This window comes from Argopecten irradians, chromosome 8, assembly GCF_041381155.1.
Source record: "Argopecten irradians isolate NY chromosome 8, Ai_NY, whole genome shotgun sequence".
Classification (NCBI taxonomy): Eukaryota; Metazoa; Mollusca; class Bivalvia; order Pectinida; family Pectinidae; genus Argopecten; species Argopecten irradians.
This window is the reverse complement of record NC_091141.1, coordinates 11,391,739-11,410,338: the sequence shown is the minus strand read 5'-3', so window position 1 is coordinate 11,410,338 and position 18,600 is coordinate 11,391,739. Positions and strand designations below refer to the sequence as shown.

General features: G+C 32.4%; 1 protein-coding gene across 2 annotated transcripts; it reads left to right on the top strand.

The window, feature by feature from the left end:
* Positions 1–237: 237 nt before the first annotated feature.
* LOC138329353 (uncharacterized) lies at positions 238–10,696 on the top strand. 2 transcript variants are annotated; one of them, XM_069276281.1, is made up of 3 exons: positions 238–531; positions 6,026–6,318; positions 6,654–10,696. In XM_069276281.1, the coding sequence occupies exons 1-3, from the start codon at positions 504–506 to the stop codon at positions 6,843–6,845; spliced, it is 513 nt and encodes a 170-aa protein (XP_069132382.1). In that variant the 5' UTR covers positions 238–503; the 3' UTR covers positions 6,846–10,696. The 2 variants fall into 2 exon arrangements, with proteins under 2 accessions (XP_069132382.1, XP_069132381.1); XM_069276280.1 differs by lacking the exon at positions 238–531 and adding an exon at positions 3,161–3,316.
* The last annotated feature ends 7,904 nt before the right edge of the window (positions 10,697–18,600 follow it).

The following is an 18,600-nucleotide window of genomic DNA, read 5'->3' as shown; positions in this document are numbered from 1 at the left end:
CCGAAAGACCTGACCTGAATTACCTTTCGTGGTATGGTAATTGTGGGTTTTCCTGTTGAACCATGTCTTTATTTATGTGCACTTGTGATAAACATGTTCTACATGAGTTTTGAAAAAAATATGGGCATATTTGATTTATTACATGTATTACAGTGTATAACTGTGCATGTTCTCGTTAATGCAGACCACTGTTTAGAACACGAGATAATATTTCAAATGTAACACATAAGTTGGAGTTTACCTGTGACTGACGATTCATCCTCACCTATCCTATGACAGACAGTCAACATCGGATGCTTATAAAACTTGGTTATGAAATGCGTCATTTGTCGCGGTGACTATATAAAGCCTGTAAAAAGGAACATTCGGATTTTCATGATACACCATCCTCTTGCATACAAGAAAGGGATGATATGGTATCAAGTACGCTGAATTATGGAAGAGGTGGAAGCTGGACTTAGAAATGCATAAACGCTGTGTTTTTGACATTCTTTTGTTTTATTATGATAAAGCAGGATTATACAGGTTTAGGTATGTATTTTTTAATACCTACATGAAATGTCTTAATCTATACACCGTTCTTGCCATTTCAATTGTACATTGGTGCGTCTAAACGACTATAACCATATCATCAAAATACATTTTAACAATAATATGACACTTCATATGTTAAAAAGGCATATATGGCGTTGTTTTTGCTCACCTTTGCTAAAATGTTTAAAGATTTCAAATAATATTCATTTATAATGATGAATCATTTAAACATAATCTGCTTTCCCCTATAGCAGGGGTATGCAAAGAATTAAGAGCCATCCTATTGTTTAGTGTTTATTTCATGAAAATGTTAGCAAACCTCAATTTATGGACCAAGAAGCCTTGCTAGATTGGATATAGACACGTAAATAGTTTTAGTCTTTATCAGGACAAAACACTCTTTTTGATAATTGTAAGAAACAAGTAAATAAAGGTGATATAATCGCTTCCATCGTGTATCATGTGTACAAAATCCCAGATCGTCATTAAGTAGCAATCAATGTTGATAAACACAAACGTATACATTTCAATGGTGGTTAGGATGGAATCATGAAAAAAAATCATTTGATTACGTGTAATATGTTTTGACGATTATGAAACTATTAAGACCACAAAACAATACATTTGCTATACGACCTGCTAACCGTTAATCTTTGCCGTAACTTCACTTAAGTAAAGTAGGTATATGCATACTTCCTGGTATATTGATATTACTGTAGTCTCACGAGAGTTTCGCGGAAGATAGCGCTGTATTGACCTTATGTGGTTAACAAGTTAAGATTATCTTTCCACTGTCGATTTGGTGTACATTTGTGTATAGGAGATAGTAAAGCTGATATATATATACGCTTTATAGCATCCGCTTTGTGGATAGATAAATCATCTATTATTTAAAAACTAATACTCTTGCCACATTGACAAAAGGAAATTGGCGAGCTAGCCTGCTATGTTTGTAGTTTTTGGCATCTTGTATATACCCTGCAATAATAACGTCCCAGATAGGATAAAGAGTGTTGGGATGATGTTGATTTTACACTGGCATCACATGTGGGTTCATATTGATCATTTTTACCCAGTAATATCAAATTGAAAACTGATATTCCGGGCTTGTTTTTTTTTTTTTTTTTTTTTTTTTTTGTGATAACTAATATTCCTGGGGTTTTTTGGGTTATTTTTTTTTAATTATTTAATTGTGCTTTTTTCTTCTTTTTTTAATATTTTTTTTTGTTTTTGCAATTTTCATTGAAATGGGATATTGTTTGATCTATTCTAAATTTCGTTGTGGTAGTGTCCTATCGTAAGCAACATTAGTAGTCCTACAAATAACTGGTGAGTCCTTAAATGACGGAACTCTGTTTGGCGAGTCTTACGATATACATAAATTCGTTCCGAAAAACACTAGTAGTTGGGGTTGTTTTTCGCGGAAAGACATTTTCGTGATTCGCGGGACATTGTTGCGATCATGAAAATTTTATCTGCGAATAATAAGAAATTGCTGAAACATGTATCCCGCGTGTAGCAAGATCGGGAAACTATACAACAATACTTAAATAATTTTATTTTCTTGTTATAAATCAAAATCGAGAAGATTTGTTCCTTCGGAAATGATCAACTGTGCAGTATACTTTGTTATATCAATTCCTTGAAATAGTTATGCAGATAAGGTTTTCAAAAGGATTTATTATCATTTATATACATATGAATAATCCGAGAAAAAAATTTATACACATTTAAATACATATACCCGTTTCTTGATTTGAATTACTTTACAAGTAGTTATAATGATAATTGTATTGCATACTCATAATTTGTACATTTTCAGTTCAATTTTTTGAACACAGATTCATTAAAGCCAATTTCAAGTTTAGATAGCATTAATGAGAGAGCTTTAGAAGTAAATATTGGAAAGTTGAGAAATAGTTATAAAGATAATATTTCAAATTTGAATAGAAAACGGAATAAAACAAAATGTAATGAGAGAATTTTTGAAATTTATATATATATATATGCATTTATATTTTAAATTTTTGTTTGACAAATTATCATTTCTATAGTAAACAAAAGCAAAATGGAAGGAAAAATTGGATGATACACCTAGCCCAGTAAACTGTCACCACCAGTCCAGCATCCAATGTCCCACATCTACAAATGTATTTCGATACTAATGTAGTATTGCTGAAATCAGATCAATGAATATAAACGGAACTAATGTCCAACCAGTATCAACAGCTTAACATAAAATAAGTCAATGCATTATAGGAATGTTTAAGGTCAAATCTAAACGTCTAAAAGAAGACATAAGTCTTAATGTTATTTTATAGAACATCATGTGATTGCGTACCTGTGAGAAATTTGGCCAAAGGAAACCGAACACAAGTTGGCAGTTATTGGCAGTTGTGATGAAAACATAAACCATGTAATGTAATGTTTTTCTCTTATAATACCCTAAAAATAGATTTTTTATGATGTAATACAAGTATCTGATCTTTCTTTGTTAGTCAATCTTAATTACAAGAAAAAATTTTTTTAAGTATAAAAACACACATGAAAATATAGATATAAAGCTAACCAGACTTTAACAGACTGCCCACATATCTGACGTTGCGCAGCTGTTGCTTCCGTTATTGCATTAAATATGGCGTGTATAGTTATGGGCCGACAGGTACACAAGTCGGACAGGTATGTCAAGATAGGCTCTGTGTGGAGGTGTGACTAGGATATAAACACAAACACTATGTCTTAATGGAGGAATTTGTCTCAGATTATGGACTCTTCTGCAACGGTAAACAAACTTTTAATAATCATGACGATTCTAATGATAGAATTGAATTAATTTTAGTTTTAAAAAGTTTTGAAAATAATGCATCAATAAGCATGAAGTGAAAACTTCCGTGTGTGAAATTGAAGATAGGCCTTATAGGTTATATTACAATGGAAATATAGGTTTGGTGTAGTAAGAAATGCTTTCTAAATAATGAGACATTTCCTTCAAAGTTGAAGGAAGGAATTTCATTATTTGTGATCTTATGATGAAAGATATACAGAACAAAGTACATTTCCAATCATAGTTCTCTTGCTCTAAAACTTTATCAATTGAATAGTTTATTAGAGATAAAACTATTATTTGAAATTAGATAGCAAAAGGTTTATCATTTATTTTTCCTATTTAAAAACATAACTAAAACATACCTGAAAAAACAGTGTTGAGTTTGGCAAATTAATTAACAGTGCATCTCTAATGTTTTAATTCGTTCTTAAAACTAGCACCTGTTTTGCATAAGTAGCAAACAATTTGCAATACCATTTGAGGTAAACATATTATGCTACCTCGTTGAGGTAAACATATTATGCTACCTCGTTGACCACTAACGAGCCATAATCAATTTACATTCATGTTTGTGCTTTTCGTCGTGTGCAATGAAGATCACAATTCAAATATTGGTAATTCTATTTGTCTTGTTGCTGTATAGAATCCTTACGCATAAACTCGAAAAGGTTGTAAGCACTTCACGTGTTCGAATGCGCCTAACATCCCATAATACGTTATTCTATGATGCTTTGTCGTTGTCATGAATTCAAAACGTTGATGGCATACATTTGATAGATGCTCTATAAATGTGATAAAATACATTTGATAGATGCTCTATAAATGTGATAAAAATTCAGATGGAAAATTGTAATTCTATGAACAATAAATATAATTTATAGTTTAGATTCACGCATTTTATTTCCAAACAATCATACATAATTCGCTGCGTTTCATGTAGTGTAGATATAAGATATGACAGTCAGTAACAGTTACAATGTATGTAATGCCTAATTCGCGTACATAAATATTTCGAAAGTTCATCATTAAATATGCAGCATTCAATCAGGGCGCCGATTAACAAAAACAATAATTATGCTCCAAGCATCAGCAAACCCCTCGTATTTAGGAAAAGGATGACACCATCCAATTCTCGACCTATGCACTGTAACAAGAAAAACAATGCTTCAATTTTGTCTCTAAAGGTGAATGATAGCTATTGTATTGTAATGTCGAGTTAGAATGATGACTATGTGTTTTTTTGTCACGATTACCTGTAATGGTTTACCTGTGTTTAATAGATAATACATTGTATACCTATTATCACATATGCACTGTGTAAAATCTTTGTGATGTCTCAGTTTAGGTACAACTCTACAACAACTGATCCTATGTTTGTTTGTTTGATAATTTTTGTTTGTTAGTTAGCTTTTTTGTTAATCCAGTAAGTTAATGTATCAACTTGAATAGGAATATCAAATAAAAATCAAAGCCTTATCAACATAAAATTTCGTCATTTTTTACATCAATGTATCATGATGTTACAAGACGGTGTCGTTTTACGTTATGATATAAATTTAGTTTTCAACTTTCAATATATAACGTCATATCTATATCAACATCATCAATGTCTCAATAAATGTTTTTGGAAATTAAGTTCATTGGGCGTAGTATGTAAATATTAGCTAAATCATCATGCTGCACCACTAGACGTAACATCCTTTAGGTCATAACTCGTAATATACGGTAATACCCAGAGGCAATATTTAATGTATCGTATGTAACGTTTGCACATATAAATATGCCATTTATGACATGATTATGTGCTTTGCTGGCTTTATTGTATAAATACGTAAAACACGCAGTATCTCATTTTTTTTCTTTTCACAAATTAAATTATAAGCATTATTCCCAATATCTTTTGGACTTACAAAATAAAGGAATCTGATAATTTACTAAATGTATGTTCTGAAGTGTAGATGTACTTATCGACTTTTCCCGATGGAGTGCTTTGTAACATACCGATAATATTACACCAGCATATGGTGCTTGGTTATAAAGCAGGTACAAAAATAAATCATATACGTAAAATTAGCCTTTAATTGCACAATGGAAATATGGATTTTATTATCGCAAATAGTATTAATTAAAATAGAAAAAGTGGATATCCGGGAGCATCTGTTCTGAAGTATAGATGTATAGATGAAGTGGTTGTAACATATCGATACTGATATACGAGTATGTGGCACTTTGTTATAAAGCAGGTATAAAAATCATTTACGTAAAACTAGCCTTTTTATTGAACTATCGAAATCGGATTCATTATTGCAAAATTAAATAGGACAATTAAAACAGACGGATTTCCGAGTGCTGGAAGTTTTTTATATGCCTCCCTCTGTTATTTTATGTTTATTTTATCATTTATTTATTCATTTTTTGTTTAATTATCTTGTTTAATAGCTAACATAATTTAAATGTCTTTACCAAGATTTTACGAAAAGCGCTTTTGCCGCCTGACCTCCCATTGAAAAAAAAAATGTTTTAGCACACTAAATGAAATTAATCCATAGATACCTATTGCATTGAACAGCTTTGAATTTTGAAATTAATATTAACTATAAAACATAATGAAAAGATACTTATAGAGGTTGTTGACATTGTATGTGCAATTCCATTTTGTTTTAGACTCCAAATCAGAAGAAGCTCCTGTGTTAGAGGTCAACTGTAGCCATGACAACAGTGACCTTGACCCGAGTCATATTCCTTATTGGATGAGATCACTGACACCTGATATGAGTTATTTGTTGAGCGATAAAAGGGGTAGCTCGCGACTGTCATCACTTCCGGAATACTCAAGCTTACTGCACGACTCTGATTCTTCATCCGAGGATGAGGAAGAAATATGGTCAGAAAGGTCCCCTATCATAAAGGAGGGATCGAAAGAGACAGAGATCATAGAACTACATGCATTACTAAAGGTATATTATAACACGACCATACTACCAGTCTCCCCAAAAAAACACTATATTGCCTACACATGAAGCCCCTAACCAAACAACACGATATATACGAGTGTATCACCATATCTGTACTTATTTATTACGATTGCAATTATTTATTTTTCAAACCAGAAGATTTTAAAGTAGATTACCGATTAGTCCAAAACTGTAGAATTTCCCAACGGGTCTAGTATCATGGTAGTTATAGATGTTTGGCCATTTAAAATGTTTTCACATTTTTGAAATATCCCATTCTAGATGATTTTTATGTTGTATTTGAAAATCTTAACTTTTATGTATGACTGATTTAACAGGAGGATGAAGAAATACACACCGAAAGAGTAAAGAAAGACGATCACGTGATCTACATCCCACCGGTATGGAGGGTCATACAGGGAATCCTTATTGTTCTAATTATAGGCTTGGTCAGTTTCCTTCTAATCCGGTTCATGAAGCGGCCTTGGGAAGAAACAGTCAAACATCACCATGACACCAATGTCACGTGACCGTCCCAACATAATTAATTATTTATTATAGTATATAATTTATGTCGTTTTTATGAAATTGATTTTGTTTTATAATTTTATAAGGTAAAAAATATTGTACAAAGTGTATCATAACTGAATTGATATCAATAATTTTAAATACATGTGATGATTTAATTCTATTCGTGGTGTGTTCGTGCTATGAATAATTATACAACATATGTAAATTTTCATGTAATGAAGCACGTTGTCCGAAATCTGCCGTAAATACAATTTGAAAGATTACTTCTAGTTTAGCTGATACGAAATTTCGAGACCTATTGGTGCAAATAAGATATAAGTTCAGTCTTAGTATGTCAACAGCTATTTATTCCACATTGATAATTTAAGTCATTTTACGTGAAGACATCTTACATACTAAAAGCATAGGTATTTAGCACGCTGGTAAGTCAAAGACCCACTATAGACTAATTATAGCACGCTGGTAAGACAAAGACCCACTGTAGACTAATATATAGAGAAAGGTAAGGAATTAATTGGGTAATTTAGTTCAAAGTGTTGTAAAACAATATTCACACCAGATATCTCAACAGTTTTGGTTTTACTTAAAGAAGTCCTACTGAACTAGTCTACTTTTTCCACAAACAGCCTAGGGTAGATATGACGTCAGTGATAGTAACCTCTGAAGTATCGATGATGATGTTAAAGTAGCACACTATTGAAATTAGTATATGTTTAAAGCATTTCATCCAAAGTATGATAGAGTTTAAAAGCTATCCTTGTTGGTAATTTTGATGGAATGCTGATTACATATATTTTCAGTTGTCTCTCTACAGTGAATTTGTTTATTGTTACCCTTTCCCTGACTCATTTTTACTAGTGAAACAAAAAAAAATCATAATTATGCATATTGTCTAGACTGGATATGTATATGATTATGTAATTTGTAAAGAAGCATTTTTGTACATTACAAATGCATTTTATTATTTAACAAGCAACGATAAGAGAAGCAGATGTGATAGAAATATGACCAATTGAATAATGTTTAATTACTTTTAAGAATTATGTATTTCATTCTGATCTATATTTATATTAGATAGCAATTCTGTGCCATGTTAATTAAGGATATTTGTTATAAAGGTGAGTAATCATTATAAATGTTGAAACGTGTTGAATTTGATAGTGATATTCTAACATTATATTCCATATTTGGGTTGTATGATCGAAGATTTTCAGTGATAGTTTGCACGAACAATAGATTAGGCGTTTTCTTCTTGTACTCCGGCTTTCTTTAACCATAAAAAATTCTTCACGTGCCATAAAACGATCAGGCGTAAACGTACCAGGTATCGGTTTTTTAAAAGCATACATCACAAAAAGAGACACCGTTTTGAAGCGCAGCACTTCAGATGTAGAACTAATATTGAGTTTTACTTCGTAAATAGTCTATGTTCACTTGAGCATGTGAATTGGAAAATTACGTTTATTTATAGTTGGAGTGTATTTAAGTGCCAAGCTTAGAATTTGTTTTATGTCATCATTATTGTATTGGCTTTTTGTAAGCAATAGTGCTTTGTGTGAGAGTGTACAATGCCGGCACATGATCTTGCGCACCTAAGAATTTAATAGCCGGTAGATAAATTATTAAATATTAATTTATTGTTATATCATGGTGACAGCAAGAAACAAACATCTACTTTTTAATTCTTTCCAAAAATAAATGGTATTATTTTCAGTTTACCAAAAATAAACGAAAAACAGTGACCTTACCCAATGTTGGAACTGGAAGTAAACTGTAGCTGACCATTCAAATTTCAATGAAAAATAAAATAATTGAATAATAAATTTTGCAATTTTTATAATTGTCAAATAAAAAATGTTGGCGACATATGAATCAGAATCAGACGGCACTTTCAGCCATTCTTCCACTACCGCCCCATTGTAACACGGTACGTCTGGATCTAAAAACTGAGATTGCATTAGAATTTTAATTGAAATTCTATACTTTTAATGTCTGAATAAGTTTGTTACTTTATTAAAATTAGCTGAAATTACAATTGCGCAAGATCATGTTCCCATCCTGTTATATGTGAAGAAGAAATTGTCGTTTTCTAATATTTTCAATCTGTTTTATTTCATTGAAAATAACTGCTGAACACTTTCCCCAAGATGTTCATATTCAAATATTGCATTTTGTCCTTTCCATTTAAACATTTACTATCACGTAAAATCTGTAATTTATACTGAATTGTTAATACATTAGATATTAGAGCAAGTTTATTTCTGTACCCTAGTCAGTAATGTATCTATTGGAAATATCTAGTCGATATCATTGTGTATTATTACTGATAACATGTTTTATTGTTAATATTTTAAGTTCTAGTCTTCCAAAAATAATAAATCAACTTGCCAATAATCCCCCAGCAGTGCTAGTCGGTGTTTTGGGGAATTTGTGATGCCCCGGTCACACATTCACGGATCATCTCGGCGGTGCCACTACGAATTTAGTTACATGGATGTCCCCGGAAAAAGCTAGCGTTAATTTGTCCGATACGGCTCGGATAAAGGTTCGCAACGGCGGGTCTTCACGAATATACTGAGGATAGTCAACGATGTGAGCCATTTGGCAACAAATGTGAAACATATTATTGAAGTACACTGACAAATTGGCATTCAAAAATTCGTTTCCCTTAAATGAGTACAATATCAAAATGTCAAGTTAATGAAGCAAAGACTAAACTAATTTCACATGTAGGCCTACCTGACGAGCTATAAAACAAAACTGAAAGGTAATTTCGAAGTAGCATGTGTGTTCGGTTGTTCTCATCACTTATCGAAAACCTATGAATACTGATTGTTTCAATAAAAACGAGTTATTTCATTTACATATACATGTACCCAAATCTTACTTATATTCGTAATTAGGTCCTATGGTTCGCGACCTATCCAAAAACAGATTTCTAGGCACTGTGGAAGAATTTTAGAGTTTGTTGCATTAAAGGCACAGACAATCAAGAAATCAAGCACATTAAGGGGTATGGTGTGTGATTACTACATTAATGTAACCGTAATAACATACATAAAACAAAATAGTATCCATAACGCTTTGACACTAGAAATGCTGTTGTCGTTAACGACACCCGTCTGTAGAAAGGCTTCAGAAGTCAGGCCATGACATATGATGGGTACTTGCCAAACTTGTGACAGTATTCGTAACGTGGTTGATCTTGATATTCCGTATCTTATCCTGATTTAACGTTGTTTACTGTTATCATCCGCGACAATCCTGGTTGATCCTGGCCTATCTATATAGTAACCGTAACTATCTATAAAGTAACGTAACTACGTGTATATCGTGTTGCTTCCTGACCAATCCGCATCAAACCGTATTGTTCCTTATCAATTACGTAGCTTAGCGCACTAATGCGTGGTTAACCGTAACAAACCGTTGAATACTTGATAAGTTTAGGTTAATACGGTTGTATCGTTCAGTACATTCTAACACGGTTAGGTAGGGAAATACTATTCAGTTGTTTGAACCGTAGTCAGTTTTGAACATGTTGATCTGTGAATATGTGATCGGGGCTTTACTGTTACTAGATTTCTGGGGTTTTATGAATTTTACGTTTTGAATTGACGGAATGGTATGGCGTTTGATTGAAAACGTCAATATTCAAAAACTGTTTTAAATCCACGATTATTTGCATTCTTGATAATATGACCGGCGATGATTTATGCGACGATGCAATGAATTACGCTGTATCATTTTACAGTTTCATGTATTTGTATATTGCCATATTTTAAAGAAAACTTGTTTTCATTTCTCTGTTATGTTTACATTATGTTTTTTAAATAAAAAGGAATACTCTGATTATTTACCGTTATTTCATTTCTTATCAGATCAATATGTTTACATGTATATATTTCAATTTCTTTTCTCCTGATCTCGATTCAAACGTTTTATTTCCGAGGCATCGCCAGTCTGCCACAGCTATGATAATGATTGGCCAACAACGCCTGTTGGTCAAACGTTTTATTTCCGAGGCATCGCCAGTCTGCCACAGCTATGATAATGATTGGCCAACAACGCCTGTTGGTGCATGATTCCATGTCAATTCTTTCTTCCACATCATATATTATTATGTATGGCACATTCCATGGTGGATGTGTATCAAGTATGTTCTTCACCGTGACTATTCAATACTATTTCACATTCAAATTCAACCTTTTTCAACTTATTTGCCTTTTTTTTTTAAAATATTATCAGATACAATTGGCATACATGCAGGATGCTCCACCGCCGACAGAGCATAAATGATAATCATCATTTGAACAATGATTGGTGTGTAATCGTGTATATATTCACACACACAAGAAAAATATTTTACTTTGGTGCATGCGCAATCAGTATTTCATTATATATAGGATAGTGAGCGTCGAAGACGCGAGATTTTGGTGTTTTAGGGTCTGAGGGTGACCCCCCGGGAAAGAACATTGTAATTTAGAATGGCCGAGATGAGTTTTACAATGTATTTTGATGATTTTGCAAGCGCCCGAAAGCGCGAGATTTTGGTGTTTGGGTGGTCCGGGGGTCTCCCTCGCAAAAATTACCATTTAGAATGGCTTAGATGAGTTTTACGATGCATTTTGATGCGCCAAAAGCCAGATTCCTGTGTTCTAGGGAATGAGTGTTAGTCTATAAACACAAGAGTACTTTTTGATGTCTGACAATAAGGATATAATAAAATAGTGCGCTTAAAGACGGCGTGTGATTCAATACAAATTACCAGTGATTCAGATTGGGGCTTCATTTAAGTCATTTTGCCAGTATTCTTTCAAAACGCCATAATATTTTTGAAAATCCTTAATGATTCCAATAGAAAAATGTCCTAACATTAAAAAATGTCTTAAAGATTTTTAAATCAATCAGAAACACCGAGTTATGGTGCAGTACATGAAGTTGCTACCTTTTCTACTCTTATCTGAATGAATTGTAAGAGGTCAAAAGCCACTTGACTATTATCTCGGTTATTACGCATGACAAAGGTTATGTCACTCACAGGCTTTCGACTCTAAACATATATGCAGACACCTCTATGTGTGTAAGACCATGTATTACACATAAAGATGTCAATATATTTATAGAGCCAAAACATGTCGTTATACGCTGGAGGGAACCCTAGAGTTGACCGAAGTGTCTTCCTACCTGTTATGACGAACAAAGACGGAAGATAACAAGAGACAAAATGAAGTACCACGATTCCTAATCAAATTTACTGATAGTCTAATAAAGCAACAACATTATAACAATAATGGCTTTAATGGATACCACTTCCAGAGTACATCTATTAACTGTACCAGACCTGTATCTATCAATTGAAAATTGAGAATACAACAAAAATGAGTGTTGCAAATGTCATGAGACATAGAACAAACATTTTTACAAAAAAGTGTTTTAAGCAAGAAGCAGGCACAACACACCATGGTAATACTACCGGGAGGGTGGGAGTGGGCAAAAAATAATCAGCCTTTAGCGTGGCTGTTGAAGCACATGTCAATTGAAAACGAGGCGCGGTAAAACATTGCGGAAGTACATCAATTTTACAAGCACTAAAATTACAGAATGCGGGAAAATAGCGAAACGACAATACTAAAATTATATTTACATGTAAATAACACTTCAAGGAAATGACAAGGTAAACCAGTCAACAGGAATTTGTATGGTGATCCTTGCAAGGTATTTCGAGAATATGACCTGGCATTCTTCAGTTCTATCGATAGCTTACCATACGACACAACTACACTTGAAAGATTCAGGAAAACAGCACCAGTCCACCTATACCTAGCCCGAGAGACTCTGGCCCTGACACCAGACTTAGACATTATGACAGATAGATCATTATCCAAATAATGATTCAGATCTCTTCTCGACTACCCACTCAATAAATGTTGAAAACATTTCAAATAAACTACATGAAATTGAGCACCAATGGGTAAATACGAAAGTGCATGACTTGAAGTAATGGAAAATCGGCCGGATGGATTGGGGAGACAGAAGGTAGACTAAATACGATTTTCCCCAACTCTGCTATCATGTTATATATCCTCTATATATCTTCTATCATCCTCGATACTCCAGGGGTTCCGATTACTTACGACCTCTACGCCCCTGGACTATCTCATAATAAAATTCTGTTGCCTCTAATTTTACTATGAGACAGTCAAGGAGTGTAGAGATCGACTGTGATCGGAACTCCTGGAGTATCGAGGATGTTGATGACCACGAAAGATGATTTAGTAACAGCCATTTCCGTCTAATTGGGAACTTAGCCGATAGGAACTTATCCAATGAGCCGAGCCATTGGTTTACCTTGGGCTAGTACATAATTCTACTTCCTGTGTTATTTTTGGTAAGTCTGTATGCTGGATATGTGGAAATTGATTTCAAATTTTTGTATTTTCTTGGCATCATTGAGGCAAGAAATTGTATTTTGAAACCTTTTTAAAACCCTACAAGAATCTGTCTACTACTTCTACCTATGGGTACTTAGCCACACGGCAGCTAAGAGCGGGAATGTTTTTTTTTTATAAAATCCCAGAAACCCGTGATTTAATCGAAGAATACAGCATGAATGTACTCTTAGGTTTTCGTTTAATAATAAAGTTTATGGTTTTTACGACATACTGGGTTAAATTGTGATCAAAGGGAATGCACTCCAAGATCCACCACTTAAAAAGTAAAGTCTGGACAACAAAAGACTGTACATCAAAAGAAATAGAATCAAATAACGGTACACTGTGGTTGACTTCATATGGCTTTGAAACTAGGCGTCACTCTGCACATAATCTTTAAAGACTTGTAGGCCTGCGTGTTGTTGCCCATGTCAAAGTGGAAGGCAGTTCTTTAGCCGTTTGTAAGCCTTCACAGTTTACTGTATAAGCAGTTCTTTTAGCAGTTCTTTAGCCTTCATAATGCAACTGGCTGGGACTGTTAACCCTTAGCAATCCATTGGAAAAATTGGCAGTCCCTTAACCTTCACAGTCCACTAGCAGTCGGTTAGCAGTTCCTTAGCAGTTTTTAGGCAGTTATTAGGTAGTTTTTAGGCAGTCCGTTTTAAAATGAACTGCCTAAAATGTCCATATATGGCGCATGCGACTGCTTACTTTAGGCAGTTCTTAGGCAGTCTATTTCAAAATGAACTGCCTAAAATGTCCAAATATGGCGCAAGCGACTGCTTAATGTACGAATCAAAACTGCCTAATATCTATAAATAGCTCACAAAACTGCTAAAAACAATCCAAATATGGAGCATGCGACTGCTTATATTTATGAATCACAATCGCTTAATACTTATAATTAATATAAGTTCAAGAAGCTGTTAACACATTTCCAATTATATGGGAAAAAATGAAAATACTATAATGTGGAAAATATGTACGACAAGTTATATATAAGTACACTAACTCTAAGATAAAGTTTGCAGTTTTTAAAAAATAACTCGCCTTGCATTATATGCATGCATTTACCGGTATTCATTTTTCAGAAATTTATAGAAAATAAAAGATTGAATAATATAAACCAATCCAAAATATATACACATAAATCATAATGTTTATTTTGTGTCATACAAATTATTTTAAAAAGAAAATGCATCATTTATATTATTCTGGGGGTGTATAAGAGTAAAATGGAAAATGAATTTGAATTTTATCAATAAAAAAAATAGAAATATTTAACTACTAAGTTTCCAAATTTAAATGCATGGTTCCCATGCAGCTATATATACATGCACATAGATTGCAAGCTCATGCATCTTACCTTCTACTTTGGGGGTTTACAGCAAAATTATAGGGTTATAATCCAGTACAACACCAGAATGCATACATCCAAAACTGAAATGTTTTACCATTTCTATTCCTGGCTATACACAATTCCCTTTATATTTACACTTTTTTTTTTATATTTTTTTTATTTTTGAAATCATTTTCATTTTTACAGACAATACAGACAAAGACAATTAATTTAACATCATAAACACAAAAACAAAAGTATTTCATTTGTATCAATTTTACATGACATTCACATTTATACTTTTACACATACAAACACACACCCTCACACATATACCAAAGAGTTTACTTAAATTATTATATACATTCAAAGGTTTCCATACACCCACATTCGTTCAGACACAATGACATTTATAAGAGGTTAAGAAAGATAGGTTAGAGAGGAAAAAGTTGTATAGGAGGATAGAGTCGAGATGTGGAAATATGTATTTTTTATCTAATGGTGGAGAATTTGTTGAAAGTAATACCGGTAAGTTGTCAGGATTTAAAATTAATTATCCTTGGTTCTTAATTTATTTTCGTAAAAAGAGTTCATATATCAAATTGTATAAACGGTGTCCACTTACTCCAACTTTTTATAAATTTTGCTTTCAAAAAATCATTTTGACCATTTGATATGTGTCTGTGAATATTATAATATTCTTTTATATTTTTTGCCAATGTGTTTATATTTAAGGTTTTATGAAAACATCTTGTTCTGTAAATGTATTGTTTAATGATTAAAAGTATAACATTATCAACTGGTGCATTAAGGTTGTTAGTTGTAAGACCAAGAAGAAAAGATTGTTTGTTAATTGAAAAAGGAATATAAAGAGCATCTAAAATAGTTTCAAAGTTTTGCAATAGATTTTGTACTTCTCGACATTCCCACATTAAATGAATTATTGTTTCTCTCTCTGAATTACAGAAAGTACACATAGGGCTAGCTACTATACTATACTTAAATAATTTTGAATTGGTGGTCAGAATATAATGAGAAATACGAAACTGAAGCCATTGAAGTTTAGTGTTTTTTGTTACTTTAAAAGGAATGTTATAAATATGCTTCCACTCTTCTTCATCTAATAAAAATTCTTCTTGCCATTTCTGCTTACCTGTAGGTTCAGTTTCTGACTTATTAAGAATAGCATATAGAAATTTTGAATTTTTTATATTTGAAAAGAAAATCTGTATATTTAGGGGAACATATGGACGTATAAGTGGTAATAGATTTTGTGGCTGAGGGTTAGGCAGACGTTTACGAACAGCAGATATTAGTCCTTGAAATTGAAGGAAGTTGGTGTGTAAATTATCATATTTTTGTAAAAATTCTTCAAAAGAGTAAAAATTTATGTTTATTTGATCTTTCAGAAGATCAGCAATTGTGTGAACTCCTAATCTATACCAAGCCCTGTAGAAAACGGGTTTACCACCAACAGTTATGTTTTTGTTATGCCAGATACTTTCTGTTAAAAAGGATTTATTTTGTAAATCTTTAACTTCTTTGGAACTGTTCACTTTATACCAGGCTTTAAAAGTATCTTTCCAAAAATCATTTGTACAAAGGTTAATACATCTTAAAATATATTCACCACCAACATTTAATAGTAAATCAAAATCAATGTGTTTCCTTTAAAATAGATTTCCATTTCCCTTCGCAGGTGTATAATCTCCTGATCCAACCTAATTTAAGGGAATTAATAAAAGCATTTAAATTTACCATTTTCAAGCCACCATTAAAATATTCTTGAACGATATTGGCTCTTTTAACTTTGTCTGTTTTACCATCCCATAAAAATTCAAATAAAATTGTATTTATTTCTTTTATAACCTTTTCACTTGGGTTGGGAAGAGATATGAATAAGTGGTTAAATTGAGAAATCATTAGTGATTTTATGATATGAATTTTACCAATAGGAGTCAGTTTCCTTTTTTTCCAGGAGCTGATCAGACTTTTTAGTTTAACAATTTTTTGTCAAAATTTAGTTTTGGTATATTATCCAGATTTATATCAAAGTCAATCCCAAGTAGCGTAAATTTAGTTTTTCCCCAATTAAAGTTGAATTCCGGAAGCATCCTTTCGTTACTGTATTTCATACTACCAATCCAAATTATTTCAGTTTTGTCTACATTCATTTTTAGACCAGATATTTTTTGGAAAGAAGTTAGTTCTGTTAGAGTCTCACGAAGTGATTTCTCAGACCCATCTAATGTGAGAAAGGTATCATCAGCATATTGTGATGTGAGAATATCAAAGTTCTCTGTTATGATTCCATTTATATTCAAATTTTTTCTTAGTCGAATTGCTAATACTTCTGCGCAAAGAATAAAAATATAGGGAGCTATTGGGTCACCTTGACGACAAGATCGTTTTATATCGAAAAATTGAGAAAGATTTCCACCTTGATTAATTGCAGATGTAACATTGTTATGTAGAGTATTAAACCATCTTAAAATATCACTACCAAAGCCAAAAAAACTTAGAACTTTCCGAATGTAATTCCAAGACACGGAGTCGAATGCTTTTTCAAAATCGATCATTAGAATCATACCAGGAATATCATTATCTTCAGTGAATTTCATAATATCATACAGTAGACGTGTATTTTCACCAATATATCTCCCCGATAAAAACCCAGTTTGATCGTGACTTATAAGTTTATCTAAAACACTTTTCATTCTGTAAGAGATCACCCCAGAGGCAATTTTATATGTGATATTCAGCAAAGAGATTGGACGCCAATTTTTCAAAAAATGTCTTGGTTTATCACCTTTTGGTATGCATGTAATAATTCCTTGCCGCTGGGTTACTGATAATTCTTCCTTTGAAAAACCAAAATTTAAAGATCGAACTACAAATTTACCAATTTTGTTCCAAAATTTTTTAAAAAAACTCTACTGTGAAACCATCTGATCCTGGACTTTTGTTATTCTTCATGTTTTTTAAAAAATAGCTTGCTTCTGTGAGAGTGATCTCCCCTTCTAGAGACTGTGACTCTGACTCTGTAAGTTTTGGTAGATCAGGGAAATTTAGGTAATTATCCAGATCAACATTATTTATATGTTTGTTCTCTTTATAGAGATTTTCATAAAACTGTTTGGTATTTTCCAAGATGTCTACTTGTTTATCTATTACTGTTCCATCTTCTTTTTGTATTTTGGGAATTATTTTAGAAACAAAGTTTCTATTTTCTAAGTTTAAAAAGTATCTGGTAGGTTTTTCTCCCTTCTTCCTCCCACTTAACTTTAGATCTTATCACACTACCTTTTAATTTATATGACCGAATAGCTTCTAATTCTTTCTTTTTGTCTTCTATTTCTAAAATATCAGTATCTTCACTGTTTTCTAAATCTTGTATGGTCTGCATCAGTTTATTTTCTTTTAAATTCCTTTGGGTTTTTTTATGGGAAGAGAAGGAGATAGTTTTACCTCTAATGTTCATTAACAGAGTTTCCAAGAATAATTGTTCATCTATATTAAACTGTAAAATTGAATCATCTATGTCATCAATAGCATTTTGATTGTAAACAGGAAGACAATAATCTTTTTTAGTGTCTGTAATAACCTTATTAATCAATTGAACATATTCTGTATCATAAAGAAGAGAGTTATTGAACTTCCAAAGACCCCTTCCTCTTTTAAATTCATTAAATTTCAATACTAACTTTACAATAGAGTGATCTGATCTGTAACTAGGTTCTACAGAAGAGGAGGTGACAAAAGATAACAAACCTTCACTTACCAAAAAATAATCTAATCTTGATTGTTTCAGAGGGTTTAATTTTCCCCATGTATATCTTTTTTGGTTTGGATGGTATTCCCTGAAAATATCTATCAGATTGTATTCATCAATTATATTTAATACCTTATCTCGAGCTTGTGGATTGTTCACAGTTTTATATGTCTTATCGTAATCAAGGTGAGGATTGAGAACCAGATTAAAAT